Source organism: Schistocerca gregaria, chromosome 3 (genome assembly GCF_023897955.1).
Source record: "Schistocerca gregaria isolate iqSchGreg1 chromosome 3, iqSchGreg1.2, whole genome shotgun sequence".
NCBI lineage: Eukaryota > Metazoa > Arthropoda > Insecta > Orthoptera > Acrididae > Schistocerca > Schistocerca gregaria.
Window position 1 is genome coordinate 936,292,943 of NC_064922.1, and position 22,064 is coordinate 936,315,006.

The window sequence follows — 22,064 nt, forward strand, 5'->3', positions numbered from 1 at the left end:
TACCTAAGCCCAGTAAGGACAAATACCTTCCTTCTAGCTACCACCCCATTTCTCTCACCAGCTGTGTTTGCAATGTGATGAAATGTATGATTCATGCTCGGTTGGTATGTGGCTTCAGTCTAAACAATCTACTAATGACTGCACAATATGGATTTCATGCATGTTGTTCTGCAGTTGTCCATCTCATCAGTCTGTCAAGATGTGTCATGAATGGCTTCCTGCGGAAATACCAGACTGTGGACATGTTTATTGATTTGGAGAAACCCTACGACACCTGCTGGGGGTCTGGTATCCTCCATACTCTGTAAACATGTGGCTTTCGAGACTGCTTTCCCCATTTTCATAATGGATTTGTAAAAGCCAAAGTTTTCAATGTATGTGTGGGTTTGGCCTTGGTGGACACCTTTATCCAGCAGTACAGTGTGCCTCAAGGCTCCACCCTGAGCGTCATCCTCTGCTATAGCCATTAACCCTATTACGGACTGTCTCCCACCAGATATCTCTGGCTCCTTTTCCATCAATGTCTTTGCAATCTATAGTAATTCTTCACGGACTCGTTTTCTTGGGTGACATTTTCAGCAATGGCTCCATCATCTTTACTCATGGAGCATCAACAACGGCTTTTGCTTTTCCACTGATAAAACTCTTTGTATGAATTTGACAGTGCAGTGGGTTTCTTCCACTTTCTTTACATCTTGGGCATGTTGCTCTTCCATTCGCTGAAACTACGAAATTCCTGGAGCTCATGCTTAAATAGGAAACTTCCTTGGTCCTCTGATGTGTATTACCTGGCCACATGCTGTACCCGGTCCCTCAGTGTCCTACATGTCCTAAGCAGTACATCCTGGGGAGTGGGTCGGGTCGGACCACCCTCCTGCGTTTATACTGATCCCTTGTCCATTCGAAACTAGACTATGGATGTTTCGTTTGTTCATCTGAATTCTTTCTATCTTACACCATATTAACACAATACACCATCATGAAATACGTTTGGCCACTAGCGCCTTTTGCACTATTCTCTATGTAGAAGCTGCTGAACTACCACTGTCATACCATTGTGGTGTTCTCCTCAGTACATAAGCATGCTGTTCGTCTGCCATGTGCAGCCACAGATCCTATATGCCCTTGTTTGATGACTCCCTTGACCACCAGTATGGGGCGCACCCTTCTCTGTTGCCTTTTAACCCTATGACTGCTGTTGTAATTTAGTATGCATTTCCCTAAATAACAGAAAAACCTGTCTCTATGTTGTCACGTATACTATACCCCAACAGAATAAATATTCCTGTTACGGAAAAAGCCACGTGTAACCCTCTTACAAAATTTTAGTTTAGTTTCCAAATAAAGTACACTATGGGAGGATGGTCCTGTTAGTAGGAAAAGCTAATCAATAGAGTTATCCTTGGCTTTGTCTAATGGATAAGTAAATCAGACTATTCAATTCTTTTCCTAGGCTTACCCAGTGGTTAAATAGAAATGCAGTATGAATAATATTATACTGAAGCTAGGACAACTCAGTTCCATGTTCATTTAGTGGTTTAAAACATGTACTAAGGGTCGCCAGCCTATCCAGGCAACGAAACAGGGAAATATTGGAAAAGCAGAAGTATGAATTTTGCCTACTTTCTTCTTGTTGTTTAATTAGGTTCTTCAAATTAATATTACTCCATGTAAACAATGTTGGTGCAAACATTGGAATTTCTTTTTGACTATTACACCCTCATACATTACGTTTTAAAAGAGAAAAAGCCCAGTAGATAACTTCAGGAAAGCTAAAAAAATTTGGCCGGAGGGGGGGCAGGGGCATATAGAAAAGCATTTTCTATAATAAACAACTGAAATACTTAGATACTAAAGCACATACACTTTTTTACTGATCATTTCACTTCAAGAAAACATGTTTCTCACTGGAATTTACTTTCAAAAGCTATTATTCTTTGAACTAATTCTGTATAGTCATTTACCAGAGTCTAGTAACTTGGCTACTCTGATTGAATTTTACGTAAGCACACTTTGCTATAGCACTTTGCAGTTGTTAAGGAAACACAAAAAACAATTTAAATGGTGCCTCTTTATATTAACTTGGCACTTCATATGTCTGTAAAATAGGACACTCAGATTCATCAAACATTGGGAAGGAACACTATATAGGTGTATGATTAGGATGAAATAACAAGGTGAACCACTTTCCTTAAAGTTCAAGCACGATTATTAAAACAGTTCAAATTAATGGTTGACAGTGTACAAAAGTAAATTTACTATAAAAAAGTCTTATGTGGTGGCTGTAGGCTTGGATGTGGCGAACAGTCACAGTACGACCTGCAAGTCTGTTTCTCTTCTTGGCCTCAGTTTGTCTACATACAGTAGCCCAACAACTCGCAGCTATGCCGTGATGCATTTACAATCTCCATCCGAGGCATTTTGTGCGAATTTGCAGGCAAAGCTTCCCCTTCTCCACAAAAGTGTTGCCTCAATCATTGCTGCCTACAGACTGTGTAACTTACTTCCCGCACTTGCTCTAGGTAGTACGCCAATTCACCCTTGCCACCTTTTCGACTCACCAGAGCTACTTAGATTTAAACAAACTTTATTTCTTATATTGTTGCTAAGCATGACCATTTCTTAAATTGTCAAATTTACATTAACATGAACAATTTATACGCACAAATATTTTTAAATACAAAAGGTCATCAGAAAATTATTTAACATAATAAACAATTTACATAGCATTTTACATATGTTACTCACATGCAATGCAAAGAACTTCAATCTCCAATATAGTACACTTTACTTTAAATCTATGGAAAGTATAGTAACAATATGCAAAAATTTTAAAGCAAAAAAGATTAAGAATGTAAATAAACCATAAACAAATATTGTTATAACCTCTCAGAGTTTGCTTTCAGCTACTGCTCCGGCAGCTTAAGTTTAGCTACTTGGCACATTCCCGATAGGTGTGAACCCTTTATCACCTCGGCTTTGTGCAGTGGCCCGTTTTCATCTTGGTCTTCCTTCACTACTCAAGGACACCACTCCGAATTCGATGTACCACTGTAAGTTTCTCGACCTTAGCACGCAACTTAGTAATAGGTCCTTCATGTACACTTATGGCTCTGACTGACTATAGCGTTGGATGTGCCTTCGACATTGGCACCAACCTTTTTTGTTACGGGCTTCCAGCACACTGCTTGATTTCTACAGCAGAGCTCTTTGCCATCTATCGAGCCACCCAGTACATCTGGCGACACAGGCTTTTTCAGTGTGTCATATGCTCTGATTCTCTCGGTGCCCTTCAGAGCCTCTCTGTTCTGTACACAGTCCATCCCTTAGTGCAATGCACCCAAAGAAATTTCTCTTTGCTCACTGTTGATGGAGTCACTGTGATGTTCGTGTAGATTCCTGGTCACATTGGTCTGACGGGAAATGAGGCTGCTGATGCTGGTGCCAAGGTTGCCGTCCTCCTACCTTGGCCTACTAGGTTTTCCATTCCTTTGGATGATCTCCATGTTGCCGTTTGTCGGCAGATGGTGTTACCTTGGCATCACCAAAGGTTCTCTCTTCACAGGAAGTCCTCTCTTCATGGGAACTAGCTCTGGGGAATGAAACCTCCCCCAGCGGCTTTGCCAACATTCTCTTAGCCCTCTTGTTGCGAGGGGATCATTTTAGCTACGTTGTGTATTGGGCACTGTCTTTTTAGGCATCACAATTTATTAAGTGGTGATCCCTCAGCACATTGTGCCCGTTGTCATCAGTCTTTGATGGTTTGCCATTTCCTGATTTAATGTCCTTTTTTTAACCACTTATATTCCACTGTATGTTTGCTGTCTGAGTTATCAGTCATTTTAGCAATCAACATGCAGGCTGTTGATTTTTTTAAAATCCATCGTAGCAATATGGCAAAGGACATGAAATCTTTGGTTAGTGACCTCTGTCGTCTCTGTGGTGTATTTTGTGGACCTTTGTCCAAGGGGAAGTACTTGTTTTTAGCTCTTCTCTTCCATTGGTTGGGGTTAATATATAGTTGCTTTTAACTTCTTTTACTTATTCGTGTTCTAAGGTTATGACGAGCACTCATGACTTCAGTTATTTTTACGTCCTAAAACAAAACACCCAACAAACAAGAGCTTAACTTTCAGACCTGCCACCCAGTGCATACCAAGAAGTCCATTCAATACAGCCTAGTCACCTGGGACTTTTGCTTTCATAGTGATGAGCAGTCCCTCTCTAAATATACCAAGAGTCTCACTGAGGTCTTCACAGACCATAATTAACCCTCCCAATCTTGCACAGAAACAATTTCCTGTGTCTAATCCCTCCGGGTCACCCACCACCTCCCAATGTCCCACTGTCAGGCCACAGAGTAGCATTCCCATTGTGACTCATTACCACCCAGGACTTAAACAACTGATGCACATTCTCTGCCAGGATTTCGACAACCTCTCTTTGTGTTCTGGAATGAAGAGCACTTTACCCAATATCCTTCCTACCCCTCCAACTGTGGTATTCTGCCACCCACCGATCCTAGAGAATATCCTTGTCCATCTCTACTCAGTCTCTGATCCCAACCCCTTTCCTCATGCCTCATATCCCTATAATAGACTTAAATGGAGGACCTGTCCCATACATCCTTCCACCATCACGTATTCCTGTCTGGTCTCAAGCATAACCTATCCCAACAAAGGCAGGACTACTTGTGAAACCAGTCATGTAATCTGCAAGCTGAATTGCAACCATTGTCCTGCATTCTATATGGACACGACAACTAACAAGCTGTCTGTCCACATGAATGGCCATCAACAAACTGTGACCAAGAAACAGCTGGACCACCCAGTTGCTGAGCATGCTGTGCAACACAACGTTCTTCATTCCAATGACTGCTTCACAGCCTGTGTCATCTGGATCCTTCCTACGAACTCCAGCTTTTCTGAATTACGCTGTTGTGAACCCTTCCTGAAATATATCTTACATTCTTGTAAGATTTTGCCCTTAGCCTTTGTTAATCAGTGTCCTTCACCCGCCAATCCCCTTCCCTGTTGCCACTGTAGCACTACACATGCTTCTATTTCTCCAATGCACCCACAATCTTTTTACTTCTCTTCTCTTCCGCAGCCCCACTGCCCTCCACCTAACCTCTTGACTGCACGTAGCGGCCGCTACCCTATCTTCACCTCGTCCCTGTATGCTCCCACAAGCAGTACATCATCTTCCCCACCTCACTGTGCTATCCATTCCCCTCTCCAACCTAGCCTCCTTTGTAACCCCACTGACCAGTTTGCTTGTCCTGTCAAGCACTGTTGCTTGCAGTTTGGTCTCTCTCTCTCTCTCTCTCTCTCTCTCTCTCTCTCTGTGTGTGTGTGTGTGTGTGTGTGTGTGTGTGTGTGTGGTCTAATTCAGAAGATCTTTTGCCAAAAGCTTATTGTTTAGCAGTCATGTCTGTATGCTGCTAACCATTTCCACAATATGGTAAGTAGCAATGATCGTTGTCACAACATTGTCATTATTCCATACTGGATTTTCCAGTCTTTGATATTATATTAAATTTAAAACTGAAATCTATCAAAATTATACACATCCATCCAGTCGGCTTCGTATATGGTTTACCTTGAAACTTTCTCTTGTCTTTGCATTAGTTTCTTTAACTGTTATCTGTGATACATTGTGATGAGGTAAGTTACTTACTGTACCTAGTTGTACCTAATGGTCAGAGAGGCCACTCACTACTGGATAAATAATTATATCCTCGATTAATGGTGACTTACAAATATGTTGTGTGTTAATGTACAGTTTCCGTTTTTAATTCTGATGGGAAAATTAACAATAGAAGTCAGATTTTATTCAATATTTCAGTTTCAGAAAACTTGAAGGATATCATTGCCGGTTTTGGCTCGTTGCCAAGTCGTCACCCCCCCCCCCCCCCCCCCCCCCTGCAGATGTGATCTGGTAGTAATGATCTAGTTTGATATTCGGATGGATTTTGACTTACTACCACGTCATCATCAGATGCAACTGGGAGCAGGATGGGTGCTGTTCGCATGTAGGAGTGATCCGTTAGTATCAGACTGCACTGCTACTGTGGCAGATTGCGTCAACGGGCAGCCATCATCTGTACTGCTTATAGCTGCATCTTATCATGACTTTTTAATAAGCCAAAATCGGTAATGATACCATTTGAGTGACTTGAAGCTTAAGTATATAATAAAACATTTTACAGGATGACATTTAGGTAGTGGCTATGTTGCTGAATTTGAGTGTTGAGATATGTTGATTATATTTATTATAATTTTGATGATGAAGAAGAACATGGGGAGTGGTGCCCTGACACAAACTACGACTGCTTCTATAGTAGGAAAGTCAATGAGGTTGAAGTTATTACTTCTATTTGGTACATTCTTTACATTGTATTCCTTGGATTCAATTATGTATAAACTGTGTGAGTTTATCCTCTTTTGTGTTGCTGCATCATTATGGTGTGTAACTCGGTTCTAGGAAAAAAGATATGCAATAGACAGTGTGGAACGGAACCAATTGCAGAAGTGCTTGGATACACTGCAACACTCCATTAAGGTGACTTCGCTTCAAGGCATGGTGGAACGTCTAGAGAGTGTCTCACGACAGTTGGGGTATGTATTGCGGCTTGAGCTCTGAGTTTGTTCGACCATTCCATAAAATTTGAATAGAGTAATGTGCATATCTTATCTCCAAAATAGACTATATGTATTATAATGCCTATAAAAATTGACAAAACCAAAATAAATGCAATAATTCTCCCTGTCTTGTGCATTGTTTTAATAAATCTTGTACAATTTCAGCCAACCAAACTTCTGTGAGATATTGGCATGTGCTTGTTGAATATTATTTAAACAAGTCTTTGTTCGTATTAATATTAACTCATTCTTTTTTTCTTGTAGGCTGAAATTTGTAGCGGGGCCAACTGGTTTTGACTGGTTCATTTCCTCAGACATGTTCTACTTGGAAGTTGTGCTGGAACCCACAGGAAGTGTAAAAGATGTAAAAATTCACCATGAGGGCAAAGTTGAACAGCAGGTGAGAATCACTGATGTTTTATTGAGTTCTTTTACAGTTCCCATCTACTGTAGACATTTTTATTTTCTTATTTTACTGCATTGGGATTATTAATATAGCATTCTGAGTTTTGCTGTATTTTTAAGTAATGGAGAATGAATATTTTGCAATGCACAGAGGGTTATGAGAACAGTGATAAAACAGCCAATATTGACTGGAAAACTTTAAAGTTAGCTACTAAGTTTTATCTGGAATATTTCTTGTGCTTTTATTAAAGTAAATTACATTTACAAACTCCATAAAACATGCATGGAGTCATACAGAATTGACGGGGAGAAATGTGAGAGGAGTGAGTGGAGCCGAAAAAAATTACTAAAGAAAATTTGTTTCAGTCCAAGATTGCAAAACTTCTCTTAAAAAATGGTTTCAGCATCATTAGCTTGCCATTTTTTTTGTTTGTTTTTGGATTTTAGTCTAATAATCTTTGTGCTTTATTAGGTCTTTGTTAGATGCAATCTTTTCAGGAGTTAATGACTCACATATTTTATATTTTGGACTCCAGTGCTTCACATTGAGAAATTGAAAGTGATGCAGTTTCATTTTCCACATCACAAGGTCTCCACATAGGAACTTACTTCTCTATACCCATCGTGTGCAGGCTTCTTGAAGTTCCCATGGCCAGACTTTAGACCTACCTTGAGTTTAATCTGATTTGTTTCAGCCCAAGATTCCAGAACTTCTTTTAAAACATGGCTTCAGCTTTATTAGCTTGCCATGCTTTTGGTTTTGGATTTTAGTCTTAATATTCTGTGTGCTTTCTCTCGATTCAGCTATGTGGTTTAGATTTTGCCATTACCTTAGTGATGGTGAAGACAGGCTTTGGTCCAACAAATCTTGATGTTGTTCTTGCCTTTCCAATATATCTGCTTGTTTATTACCAACAATTTCTGAGTGACCAGGGACGTACAGCACATTTATCCTGTTGCTTTCCCCTAGCCTCACCATAAGATTTGTGGCGTTCTGTCACAATCTTGATCTCATTGCTGGGGCTGATAGGGATTTTAGAACTGCTTGGCTGTCTGAATGAGCTTGGCACGATTCTTGTAGTACCAATATAGCTTCTCCTCTATGCACATCCACAATGGTAAGTGTTTCTATCTGGAATAATTTAGCCAGCTTCCCAAGAGATATTGAGCTGTGTAGTCTATGCTGTACCCTCTGTACGCCAGCTCCAGCACCATCACCTGTCACAAGACTGTATACATGAATGGTTGATTGTTACATTGAAAGGTTTGTTGATTATATTAGTGTGGGATTTGGATGTCCTAAAGATTGACAATTTTTTCTAGTTTTTAGCGTGTATGCCACACTGATGCCTTCATAGGCCTTATTACATCTACATCTACATGACTACTCTGCAATTCACATTTAAGTGCTTGGCAGAGGGTTCATCGAACCACAATCATACTATCTCTCTACCATTCCACTCCCTAACGAACACCTAAACCTTTCTGTTCGAGATCTGATTTCTCGTATTTTATTTTGATGATCATTCCTACCTATGTAGGTTGGGCTCAACAAAATATTTTCGCATTCAGAAGAGAAAGTTGGTGACTGATGTAAAAAAATTAATTAATTCATGATATGAATATAATAGAGGGAAACATTCCATGTGGGAAAAATATATCTAAAAACAAAGATTCTGTAACTTAGCAAACGAAAGCATTGGCATGTTGATAGACACACAAACAAACACAAACACAAATTTCAAGCTTTCGCAACCAACAGTTGCTTCGTCCGGAAAGCGGGAAGGAGAGGGAAAGGCGAAAGGATGTGGGTTTTAAGGGAAAGGGTAAGGAGTCATTACAATCCTGGGAGCGGAAAGACTTACCTTAGGGGGAAAAAAGGACAGGTATACACTCGCACACGCGCGCGCACGCACACGCACACACACACACACACACACACACACACACACACACACACACACACACACACACACATATCTGCACATATACAGACACAAGCTTGAATTTTGTGTTACATCATCTTTGTTTTTAGATATAATTAATTAATTCATATGTACATCTACATTTACACCCTCTGTACCATTGTGAAGTGGTGTCAGTGTGTTGGGGTTTCTTCCCATACCATTTATGTATGAAGTAAGGGGAGAAAGGTTACTTAAATGCCTCTATGTATGCTATGCTCCGGCTCATCGTGCATTCTCCATCGTTGAATTTTTGACCTAATTCAAAATTCCTCTGCTTCCACAACTGCCACATTCCCCTGATTTTGCCCCTGCAGATGTCTACCTGTTCCCTAAACTGAAATTTTCACTGAAAAGGAAGCGGTTTGACTCGATTGAAGACATCCAGGCAAATACGAAGTGTGTCCTTGACACACTTCAGATAAAATAATTTGCAGGAATGTTTCCAAAAGTGGAAACACCGTTGGAGTAGGTGTGTTCAGTCTGAAGGGAACTATTTTGAAGGAGATGCATCACAGTAGGCATGTAAGTACCACCATTGTTCAATTACAAGCCCATTGTTAAAACTTTCCAATCGTACCTTGTATGTGGTTGTGATCCGACCAGTGGCTTCATGCCTGTAGGCCTCTTGGTACATTCTCTCTCTCTCTCTCTCTCTCTCTCTCTCTCTCTCTCTCTCTCTCTCTCTCTCTCTCTCTCTCTCTCTGTGTGTGTGTGTGTGTGTGTGTGTGTGTGTGTGTGTGTGTGTGTGTAGGTGGGTGGATTATTGCTTGTGCACGTGCATGGGGGGCGGGGGGGTTGATCGAGCCACATTGAAGTCTACCATTTGCAACACCAAGCTGCAATTGATACTCAGGCTTAAGAGATCACTGTTGTAAAGTTATGGTTAGCATCATTGTGAGTGTGAAGATATGGAGTTATCACCACAGCATTCTTTCCTTATGAATATTGTGATTGATATTCTTCATCTTTCACATGTTTTGATTTTAACAGGCAATTTGTGGTAAAAAAATATCCTACATTATGCTGTATTTGGTACGTATTTGTGCCATACTTTAGTAAAAGTTTAGGATAAGAGCCTTTCATTAGTTTCATTTGCACAGATACTTCTTAACATTATTTTGTTTGGGTATATAACTAAAACATTTTTCTTCCAGAGTTGTGAAGAACTAGTTTTATGCCTATCCCGCGGTGATTTTGCTGACTTCACAGCACAGCTAGAAGGACTAGCGTCGATTTACCAGTTAAATGCAGAGAAAAAAGTTAAATGTAAGGCATTCAGTGCCCTTCAGGGTCTTGAAGCAGATCTTGGAGCATTGGCGCAGTTACAGAACTTTATCAAGGAACCATTCAACTTAGTGCATAAATCTCCAGTTGGTATATTGCAGAAAAGGAGAGGAGGTACTCTCAATCTTATTTATGTTTTTGATGTGGTTTGATACTTTTTTTTCATGGTTGCACTTGATTACTCTTGTTTTTCATTTACTAGAATAAAATAAAAATGATTGACTGAAAATACAAAGCAGTATTTCAAAAGTATTACTTAATGATAGGATTTTTTTGCCCTTGTGATAAATTGAAATGTGCAGTTTTTCAAAGACTCTGTAACTTTTCAGGCCACGCAATGCGCCTTACCTACTTAGTTCCTCCTTATGAGCTCTTGGATCCAGAAAAGCACACTATGCATCCACTGACAGCAGAGGAGGTCATAAACAAAGGATTGGGTTTTAGTGTGACTGTTTGTGTGGAGGGCTCAGCAACACACAAATTACAGACTGCACCTCTTATCTCTATCAATAGGAGCCCTGGAGGCAAGAGGTCTGTTAATAAATAATAATCTGTGAATAATTTATTAATGTTTGAATGGAATAGAAGGTTTATTAGTTAATAGTGTAAAAAAACACATGGTGTTTAAGAGTGTACATTAGTAAAATGATTTTGGGGGAATATTGCCTTTTACATTATTGAGTTCAGCTATTGACAACTGGAAATAGATAAAAACTGCCAGCATCCATACCTTTCCAAGTTTCTATATTGACTGTTGTAATTAGAGTTATATGTTCCTCTTACGCTATCTGCAGTCAGTATTTTTCTTTACCTGAGCCTTGTATATGCAAGCTTGTGAGCCAACTAGTTCTGCAGATGATGAAGAGATTGAAGAAATGTACAGTAAGATAAAAGAAATTAATTAGTGTATATAAATTAATTAAATTAATTTGTCCTGTTAATTGATGTCACTACTCAGTGTACTCAAAATGTCCTGTGTAGAACTTATTGTACTGGAGTTTATTACATATGATAACACCTGAGATGTATCCACTGCCAATTAATGACATGAGAGTTGTATTTACTTGAATTGTTTTTAGCTCTATCTCTATTGATGATGGTCTAAGGCAGAAACTGGTTGATGCTTAAGGTTTTCTATAAAACAGCTAATGGTCATATATGCAACTCATGAATTGCTTGACAGCTGTTAATAATAATCTAACAAAAATGTTTATGATGAATTTCATTAGCAAATACATGTATTGTGATGGCACAGTTAAAGTGTCTAGCTCCTTGAAGAGGTACCTACATGACATTCATTGGTGAACACCACATAATAGTCATACTGCCCGCTTTTGTACAATTTATACTTTCTTTGTAAGTGGTGATGTGGGCTCCCCAGAAAATTATTTTGTATGACATTATTAAATGGAAATATGCAGAATGTGTCAGGAGGTTGATATGTTTGTTTCATAAAATTTGCCTTAAAGACTGCTGTTAGATTTTCCTGATCTCCTGTTCTGTCATTAACATTGGTATTATGTTTTCGTGGCTGCCTGGAAGGTTGTTCTGCCCATTCAGCTGATTGCTGATGTTGATATCAGCATTCATTTTCCTGTCATAATACTTATTTCCAGCAGAAACCCTTCATTCTCTGTACTTTCCTGAAGAATTTTGTTGTCTTTACATTCCAATTTTGTTCACATCTTCCTCAACCGTGTTGTCATTTTGCCTAATAGGAGGCTTGTATTCCCAGCTTCTTCCTTCATTAGATGTTCTGCACTTTCCAGATAAATGACAAACTTACTGATGTCATTCACTGATGGAGAAATTGTTTTATTTCTTCAGTACAAAGACAATATATTCTCTGTTCCCATGATAATCTGTTCATGTTCCAAGTTAGTGCTCATATAGTACAAAGTTGTTTCCCACTTCTGCTCAAATCTCCTACTCTTAATAGAATCTTTCTTTGGATTGTAGCCATCTCTGCCTTCTTACCATCCATAGTTCCAGTCTTTGCATGACCAGTCATTGTCATGCCACTGGGGCATTGCTCATTCTCTTCAGTAGTTCAGGCCCCGTTATTCCTATTACTATTTGGGCCTCCCAGTTGACCTCTTTCCTCTACATGTTTAATTATCTTACTTGATCTTCTTTCTCAGTCATAAGACCATATAACATATCTCCATATCACCCATGTGCTCTGCTTAGTTGCTATCCTACCAATGTTTTTTCACCCACTGGCATGTCCAGATATCTGTTTAATTCTAGTGACTTTTCCAACATGCCAACTAGTGGCCCATACATCACTCTACTGTATGTTCATAGTTGTAGTTCATCCTTGACATTCTTGCATTTCCTGTGAAAGTTTTTTCAAAGTTGTTGTACATCATCGTGTCTAAATTCAGGGAATCTGCCTAGTTGGGTATGCCTTCTTCCCTCTGCCTTGTTGGCAAGTTTTTAAATGTCCGTACATTCTTCAGGCATCAATCTTTTAAGCCTGCACAAAATTGCCATTGGGTGTGGTCTTCTCCCATTCAAAATCTGTTGCAATCCCTACTGAAAGCATGTACTTTGTCCAAACTAGTCAATACTGTGTTATTTATTTCTTTGTTGAGGTTTCTAGCTTCTTACTTTTAGGTGTCCATTACAAAGTTACCAGAGTTATTATTGTTCATTGTCACAATGCTAGCAATCATTATTAATTCTGTTTTGGTCTTAGCAATTTCTGCCTCACTTCTTTCGCTAATCGGTTTTCTTTTTTGCTACTTTGTTTTTTCCTTGTGTCATACAGAGATTAGCTGCATGCAGAGCTGCCTATAATTCTTGGCACAACCTGTTGCAACTGCTACAGCCTGCAGAATTCTTAGTTCATAAACATAAACTCATTCCTTGTATTATCTGATTGCTCACTCAACTTAACAATGAATTCTGCTTACTAAGTCTTTAATTGTCTCTCATTTCAGCAGTGTTTACCTCTTACCTTTTTGTCAAGGTGTCTAGTCATTAGTGTTGCTGTCTCCAGTACATGTCTGTGTAGGTTCTCACTCTGTCTTATTTCCTTCACCTTGTAAATCATCTTGTTATGAATTCGACACTGGTGAACTACTGTCTTTCACTTCCCCTGTCTCATTCCTGAAACAAGATTCTGTTGCACCAGTTCCCAACATTTCTGCAGAGGATCTGCATCCCTTTCTCTTAGCCATTACACTTCCAGGTTGCCAGCTTGTATAAATTAAAATTACTTTCAGTACCTATCTTGAAATTTATCTCCATGATTTCTACTATTTTAAGTTCACTACACTGATTCTCACTTTCTGATGTAGTACATTAGTTTATTCACAACTCACTTGCAAAATGCACTTCTACCCGACACTGTCTACAGCAGCAGTGACACATGCAGCTGACTATGCCAGTAAAGTTGGTTAGTGAACATAGCTTGCTGCGTTGCTTGATGACTGTGTTCACTGTTTCACATATATGACACTTCTGCAAGTGTCAACAATCATTAGTATTTGCGTGCACATTATGTACCCTATTGTTGCCTTGCATAGTTTGGTAATTTCTCTTCTGTGCTTATTAGACCTGGAAATTGTGTCATGACACGATACACCACTTGTAATCTCTCCCCCCACTTAAGTTTGAGAAATCTAACAGAGATACTAATCGTCGGTTATGGGTCTCTGGGTGAGAGACTTCCGTCAGGCATGATCACGCAGAAAACTAAACTGCAGTCTAATTTTACATGATGTGGATGTTATCATATACAACAAAATTGATCATGGATTTAAGGTATGTTTGATATAGAAGATGACATCCTTTAACTTGCTTTATTCAACTGTAAACAATGTAAAACATGCCTAACTCCACCACACTCATTCTTTTGATGATGCTGACAAAATTTAAAGTTCATGCACTCCAAAAAAGCCATGGACAATTCCATGTTACTATGCTAGTGAAATATTTCCCTCAGTGCCCTACTAAACCCTTTAAAATTCAACTTTGCTTATTTCTGGCTTACAGCTCTTTCATTGCATATTTACCTAAAGAGTCAGCTGCTCTTACATGCTCTGTATTAACGTGCATTGTCACCACAGCATGACAGTGCTCACTTTGCCAGGAAAGGCAGAAGACTACATCAAGTTCTAGAAGCTAACGCTTGCCAGCCAACCCCTGCTTTTACCTGGCTTGCTTTCAAGGATATGGATCATGATAGCCTTACAGACTTGACACTAAACCCATACCCATTCACATCATCATTTCACAAGCTTAGCCACTGCTGATCTAATCCTTATTTTTACAATTACGTATTATGCTTAGCTCTATTTCTCAAACACTATGTTTATAACCAATGGTACATGTACTGTAATTTGAAAATGCAACTATGATAATATACATTCACTTCTTGTTATATGTGGATTTTATTTTATTGGTAAGTGCTGCTTATTTCCACCGAGACAAGGTAGCATAAGTCTTCTATTTTATTTGTGATAGTGGTCCTTAATATTTTCCTCAGCTAGATAATAAACTTCCATGTTTTATGAGTATTTACTGGGTTCATCTGGGCTTGGAATTTTTCTGTGAGTGATGCTGTACCTGAACAGTTAACATGTGTAAGTTTGTTGAGAGTGATGAACAGTTCACAAATTTTGAGTGAGAATTAGAGTTGTCTTGTAAACTGGTTGCTGCTGAAGAGACTGAAATAATTAGTACCAACAGTACAGTAAGCATATTCATTGTTGCATAGCTCTCTTGTTATAGAATGACTCCAACAAGGAAATTGTACACATGTGATCATCTTAAAAGGGAATCATTTTGGAGTGGTGTGCAATTGCTCGATAGATGGTATCTAAGAAGCCTAAATTTAGGTAAATTCAATCATACATTTACTTTCCCATCCTAAGGGAGAGTTTGAATTCTAATAGGGAGTCGTAGAGTGTGCAACAATGTGACAAAAGAATGGTTAACAATTACCCGAGCATTGAGCAAGAGACATTCAGCTATGTGAGGTGAATATGGAAGTGCTATGCTACAAATTCAGAATTGTTGTAAGCCGCATGCTATGTAGGTTCATGCTATGGAAAATACAGAGGAACAGGAAAAATGCACCATTTTTTAGTAAATATTAGAGGGTTAATGTGATAGCAGAGAACAGTATAGCAGATTCCATATGAATCTAAATAATGTTGACAAAAACTGAACGTAGTCAAAACAAGTATAATGAAAACTAGTAAGAAGCATTCAGTAAATGAAATAAATATGTTATCAGCCAAATCATCAAAAAACCTTAATAAGTTTTGATCCTACATAAACACTATTGTTAGAACACCGTTGAATGCTTAGATCAGTGGTCATCATGCTTTTTTGCTCTGTCGTTTTGGAACAGCATCTCAGGCCACTTACCAATCTTATTATATCTACATAAATGAGAATATTACAAGCCCCCAATAGACTAGCTATGGTCAGAACGCGATCGATTGGCCTCCGGCCTAAGTCGACACCATTTGGAACATTTCATGTTGACTGTTCTCTATTTCAGATACCTGCCACACTTAGTGACCCCAAAGTAGTGACACGGTAATTGCCCCGGGCAAAGTGATGTTGTGCTGTCTGTGTCACAATAACAGCAACTGTATTAAATTTAAATGAATTATATAATTTCAAACACAACCGCAGATATTTACTAGATTTTTTGAATGTCAGTTATCTTCTGCTCATTGTGTTATGTTAAATCAACCCCAATTTAATTTCATAGTCCTTGCTACAAATATGTACTGATTGGAAGATGACCTTGCTGTGTTGTGCATTCACAAATCCATGTTACTCCCGTTTCCAAATTTATACCTAGTACTGTAAGGCAAACAATAAAATATCCCTCTCTAAGACACTCTAACTCTGCAGTGGTGGCTGCCCTGGAAGTATGCTGCCAACTTTACTTAGCCAATGACCAAATTCACCAATTTCGGTAAAAATTAACCGCGTCTAAAAATATTACTGTCATTGTAAGTAATTATTATTATTATTATTATTATTATTATTATTATTATTATTACTATTACTCTTAATAAGCTTTTGGCTTCAGCTGATGTTTTTGGATTTGGCTGTTAGTTGTAAGGTGCATATTATTATAATGTACGGCAGAGAACTGTGGGCAGCATGAATACTCTAATCATGCCACAGTTTGACAACCAATGATCTAGATATTTGTTGATCGTGATCCCATCAAAACAGAACACAATCAAATGAATGTTGTAGTACTAATTCTGTCTTTTGGAATTGCTGAACCACAAACACAGGTGGTATTCTTGACGGTCAGATGGATGTAAAAATTACAGATTCAGAAATAAATAAGTACATAATTCAAAACCAAATGCAAATGTTTGATGCATGAAATACCAGTAGACAATATAATATTTCTTCCCAGACATGCAATCAACATAAAATTTTGCATTAAGCAATGTAAGTCATTTTATATAGAATAGTCTTGCACTATATAATAATAACTGGAAAGAAATAATTACATATGTTAATGAAACAATGGAAAATCCTGGATGGAATAATAACAAATTATGAAAAGGATAAGTTGCTGCGCAATATGTAGTAATGATTTTGAGTTGCAGATAGGCACACAGAAAAAGACTGCTAAAAAGGTAAGGTCTCAGCCAGAAGGCCTCCTCCTAGAGTAGAGAAAACAACACACACACACACACACACACACACACACACACACACACACACACACACACACACACAGGTGCATGCGTGACTGAGTGTGTCTTGCCACTGAGGCTGGCATCACAGCCACCAGAGATGTGGTGGCGTGCGCGTGCTTGCACTTTGTGTGTGTGTGTGTGTGTGTGTGTGTTGTCTAATCAGAAGAAGGCCTTTTGGCCAAAAGCTTACATTTTAGTAGTCTTTTTTTGTGCCTATCTGCGCTCAACTTCTCCACTTTTGATGACATAGTGTAAATGATGGTTTAATGTTTTACTTTTTTAAGTCATACATGAGAAATGAACCTGGAATGAAACTCGTGTCAGTTCCTGCACGTACTATATTTCAAGGCTGACTAGTACTTTGTTTTTTACAGTACTCCTCACAGTCTGCCACAATGCCATTTGGTGTATGTGAATTCATGTTTCATCTGAACAGACCATTTGCCATTATAATACTGGTGCTTTTTTTTATCTCATGAAGTGTAGCCTCTCCTTAGCTAAGTCATCTCACTCACACATGATGAATCATTTATTCTGGCACCTTTAAAAATCACATTAAATAAGCGGAACAGTTATACTTAGGGTTTCGATGCTAACTTTGCAGTCCAGTCACATCTGATAAAAGCTGTGAAGTTTTCTCAAAGCTGTTAAATGCGTGTACTGTTGGTGGTATTGCACAAATAGGTGCCTAATACATTTGTTCACGTAAGTAATCAGTGGAATGTTCCTGGTGTGCATTTTGCTTCTTTTTTGGGTCAGACTGCCATCTCTGGCATGTAATTCACTTTATCTGCATTTACTGTGATGTTTCTTCTTTATGAAAAATATGTAAGTGACAGGCACAGTTCATTGGAGGTTGAAATATGCTACTGGAAAAATGAAAAGAAGAACTCTGAATTCATTGGCTCAGCGGAGGGAAATTTTATTGACACACTCTTGAGAGCGTGTACAGTCCAACCAGCAGAGCCATATGCATCTGATTATAGGTGACAGGCCATGGGAATGTCAGCATTAATATACCGTATGCCACCTTCTGCAGCAGTGAAGGCTGCAGCTCTCCCATGGAGATGATCATAAAAGTAGTCTCACAGAATGGCCTGCTGTGTGATTTACACCTGTAACCTGAATTGGGCCAGATTTCCTGCCAGTCTTGCAGACAGCGCAAGATGACGTTTCATCCAGTCCCAAACTTCCTCAATGGAGAACAAATATGGGGATCAGAGAGCAAGTTGGGTGTCAATAGGATACGTGTCATGTTGGAAAACACATTACCTAATCGGTGGGCTTACAATAGCGTGATGGGTTGAATCATGTTTTGGTTGTACCTTGCACTTTGGTTCAGTATCCCCTCTACGATCACCAGAGGAGGAGGCCGTTGTTAGATATGGCTCGCCAAACCTCAGTGCCGGGTGTTGGCCCTGTGTGCCTCTGTCATATACATTCCAGATGTTGGTACAACACGCACATGACCATAATTGGCACTAAGGCAGAAGTGACTCTCCTCACTGGAGACAACAAGTCTCCACTCATCCTTCCACAAGTGCCTATAATGAAACCACTGGAGTCGGGCTGCAAGATGTGGGACACAAGTGGAAGATGCTTCAACAGCATGCAGAATCATAGCTCTGCTTCACAGAGACCGTCATGAGTGATCCTCACTGATACCCCAGAGTAACAGTGTGCCATAATTTGTTGTGAAATTGTGGTGCAGTCCAGTGCAGCACTTCATAAGATGCGACTGTCTTGGCACGCATCTGCGTGCCACTGCTGCTCGGTCCTAGGCTGACGAACATGTACACCTTCAACTGATCAGTGGTGACAACATTGATGGACTGAGGAAACCTCATGTCCCACTTGTAGCACAATTTTGTGGTATGACAACCCAGTGTCCCGCAGACCCACTATACAGGGTGTTACAATAAGGTACAGCCAAACTTTCAGGAAACATTTCTCACCCACAAAGAAAGAAAATATGTTATGTGGACATGTGTCCGGAAACGCTTACTTTCCATGTTAGAGCTAATTTTATTACTTCTCTTCAAATCACGTTAATCATGGAATGGAAACACACAGCAACAGAATGTACCAGCATGACTTCAAAGACTTTGTTACAGGAAATGTTCAAAATGTCCTCCGTTAGCGAGGATACATGCATCCACCCTCTGTCGCATGGAATCTTTGATGCACTGATGCAGCCCTGGAGAATCGCGTATTGTATCACAGCCGTCCACAATATGAGCACGAAGAGTCTCTACATTTGATACCGGGATTGCGTAGACAAGATTTTTCAAATGCCCCCATAAATGAAAGTCAGGAGAGCGTGGAGGGCACGGAATTGGTCCGCCTCTACCAGTCCATCGGTCACCGAACCTGTTGTGGAGAAGCTCCATCGCGCATGAACCACATGTTGTATCGTACTTGTGAAGGCACCTGTTCTAGTAGCACAGGTAGAGTATCCCGTATGAAATCATGATAACGTGCTCCATTGGGCATAGGTGGAAGAACATGGGGCCCAATCAAGACATCACCAACAATGCCTGCCCAAACGTTCACATAAAATCTGTGTTGATAACGTGATTGCACAATTGCGTGCGGATCCTCGTCAGCCCACACATGTTGATTGTGAAAATTTACAATTTGATCACGTTCGAATGAAGCCTCATCGGTAAAGAGAACATTTGCACTGAAATGAGGATTGACACATTGTTGGATGAACCATTTGCAGAAGTGTACCCGTGGAGGCCAATCAGCTGCTGATAGTGCCTGCACACGCTGTACATGGTATGGAAACAACTGGTTCTCTCGTAGCACTCTCCATACAGTGACGTGGTCAACGTTACCTTGTACAGCAGCAACTTCTCCGACACTGACATTAGGGTTATCGTCGACTGCACGAAGAATTGCCTCGTTCATTGCAGGTATCCTCGTCGTTCTAGGTCTTTCCCAGTCGCGAGTCATAGGCTGGAATGTTCCGTGTTCCCTAAGACGCCGATCACTTGCTTCGAACATCTTCCTGTTGGGACACCTTCGTTCTGGAAATCTGTCTCGATACAAACGTACCGCGCCACGGATATTGCCCCGTGCAAATCCATACATCAAATGGGCATCTGCCAACTCCGCATTTATAAACATTGCACTGACTGCAAAACCACGTTCGTGATGAACACTAACCTGTTGATGCTACGTACTGATGTGCTTGATGCTAGTACTGTAGAGCAATGAGTCGCATGTCAACACAAGCACTGAAGTCAACATTACCTTCCTTCAATTGGGCCAACTGGCGGTGAATCGAGGAAGTACAGTACATACTGACGAAACTAAAATGAGTTCTAACATGGAAATTAAGTGTTTCTGGACACATAACATCTTTTCTTTATTTGTGTGTTAGGAATGTTTCCTGAAAGTTTGGCTGTACCTTTTTGTAACACCCTGTATACACCCTCGCTCAAACTCTGTCAGTTGCACAAATGGCTCATGTCTGTGCTGTCTCAGCACACTAATGATGATGCAGACACGGACGGAGCTTCATGTTCCATATAAATTTGGTGTTTACTGGCTACAGAGGTGAACTGGTGCAAAGGTTGTATCATTCCGCAGCTGATAATGCAGTCCCTGGTTTCTCCACAGTGCTGTGTGTATGTCTGTCTCATTAACTGCCTTCTCTTACTGCTGGGGATGGGAGTGGCAAAAGCCAGAGATTTTATCATCATTTGGAGACCAAACTAGTTTTATGTACTTGTGTAATAATAAATGTTAGTCACAAAATTATATATGTGAGATAGTGTTTGGTGGTGCAGAACTTGTAAAATTGAAAATGTTGTATTAATATTCTGTTGCAGTACACCACAGTATGCACCATTGACAGCTGCCAACAGTGCTCTTCTGCCAGCAGTGTTCTCCTTGAGGCTTGCTAAACCTATGCCTGTATGTGTTTCATTGGTGCGCAGAATTCAGCAAATTACTGAGGTTGAGTTTGGTGATATTACTAGCCCTCAACCTCTGCTTGATCTCATAGTTCAGACAGCATCTGAAGGACACATTGACAGCAGTCGTGGTCTTATCGTAGTGAGTGTACATTTTTGTAGTTCAGTCTTGTGTTTTATCTGGTCAACAAACCCAACGTGTCTTGTGCTGCATAAAATAATTCAGACTATTGTTGCATTTACCAGTTTTAATAATATATTTTCCACTGAAATAATTATGATTTTTACAGCACTTACCAGATCAGCAGCATTGCTATTATATGACTGAGACTCGAGGTACAGAAGGTATTATTGTGTCAAGCATACCATTCACACATCCAGGGCATGTCCCACAGATTCTTGGTTTTCTGCGTCAGCAGGCGCTTTTCAATGTCTTAGTTTCCAGTTGCGTACGTCGACCAGTAAAGCAAGGTAAGTCCTGTGACAGTCCCAGTTCCTACTACCATAACTGATAATATAGCAGTATTGTGCCAAATACAACTTAAGAGTGAAAAAAATTGGGACGTTACAGGAATGGTATCATGCTTATTACCAGTAGGAATGCCCTGCCAATCTTCTATTGTAAATTTCTGATACAAACACAAAAAAAGAACCTTGGCCATTTTTTCATTTATTATGGGATGTCTCCTGTTTATAATTTAAATTTTTAATCCAGAAATCATCAAATATATGATTTATTTGTATTTTGAAGCTTATCTTGTAAACAATGTATATGTTCAGCCTTAGAAAAAATTCTGTATGTTCTTGTTCTTTAGTATCACTTCCACTCTGTATGTTAATTGCTTTCAGATATCCAAATTTCTGTTATCAGCTTTTGTCAGGATATGACTTTTATGATTTTATCTGAGTAATTCTAATTGCTCTTGTTAGAGGAGCATTGCATTGCAGATAACAGTAAATGGGACTTAGCTCCTCCAACTGTCTTATTTGTCTGACTTCAGTGTCTTTTGTTGTGGCTGTACAGTGAATACCCGAGCTTTATTTCTCTGGTAGGTGATATTTGTCACATGCTACCCTCCTCCAGTTTTCTGCATCTGAGCTTTCTTAGGTTTTCTTCCACTCCATCCAGCCATCTTGCTCGAGGTCGAC

General features: G+C 39.6%; 1 protein-coding gene across 2 annotated transcripts in view; it reads left to right on the top strand.

Moving 5' to 3' along the window:
* Window positions 1-22,064, top strand: part of LOC126355836 (mediator of RNA polymerase II transcription subunit 1) — a 168,864-nt gene that overhangs the window by 17,457 nt on the left and 129,343 nt on the right. For both annotated transcript variants that reach the window (XM_050006289.1, XM_050006288.1), the window contains exons 3-8: window positions 6,487-6,620; window positions 6,909-7,044; window positions 10,171-10,414; window positions 10,630-10,831; window positions 20,832-21,057; window positions 21,206-21,386. In XM_050006289.1, coding sequence (XP_049862246.1) covers window positions 6,487-6,620; window positions 6,909-7,044; window positions 10,171-10,414; window positions 10,630-10,831; window positions 20,832-21,057; window positions 21,206-21,386 — 1,123 coding nt within the window. The remainder of the gene's footprint in view (window positions 1-6,486; window positions 6,621-6,908; window positions 7,045-10,170; window positions 10,415-10,629; window positions 10,832-20,831; window positions 21,058-21,205; window positions 21,387-22,064) is intronic.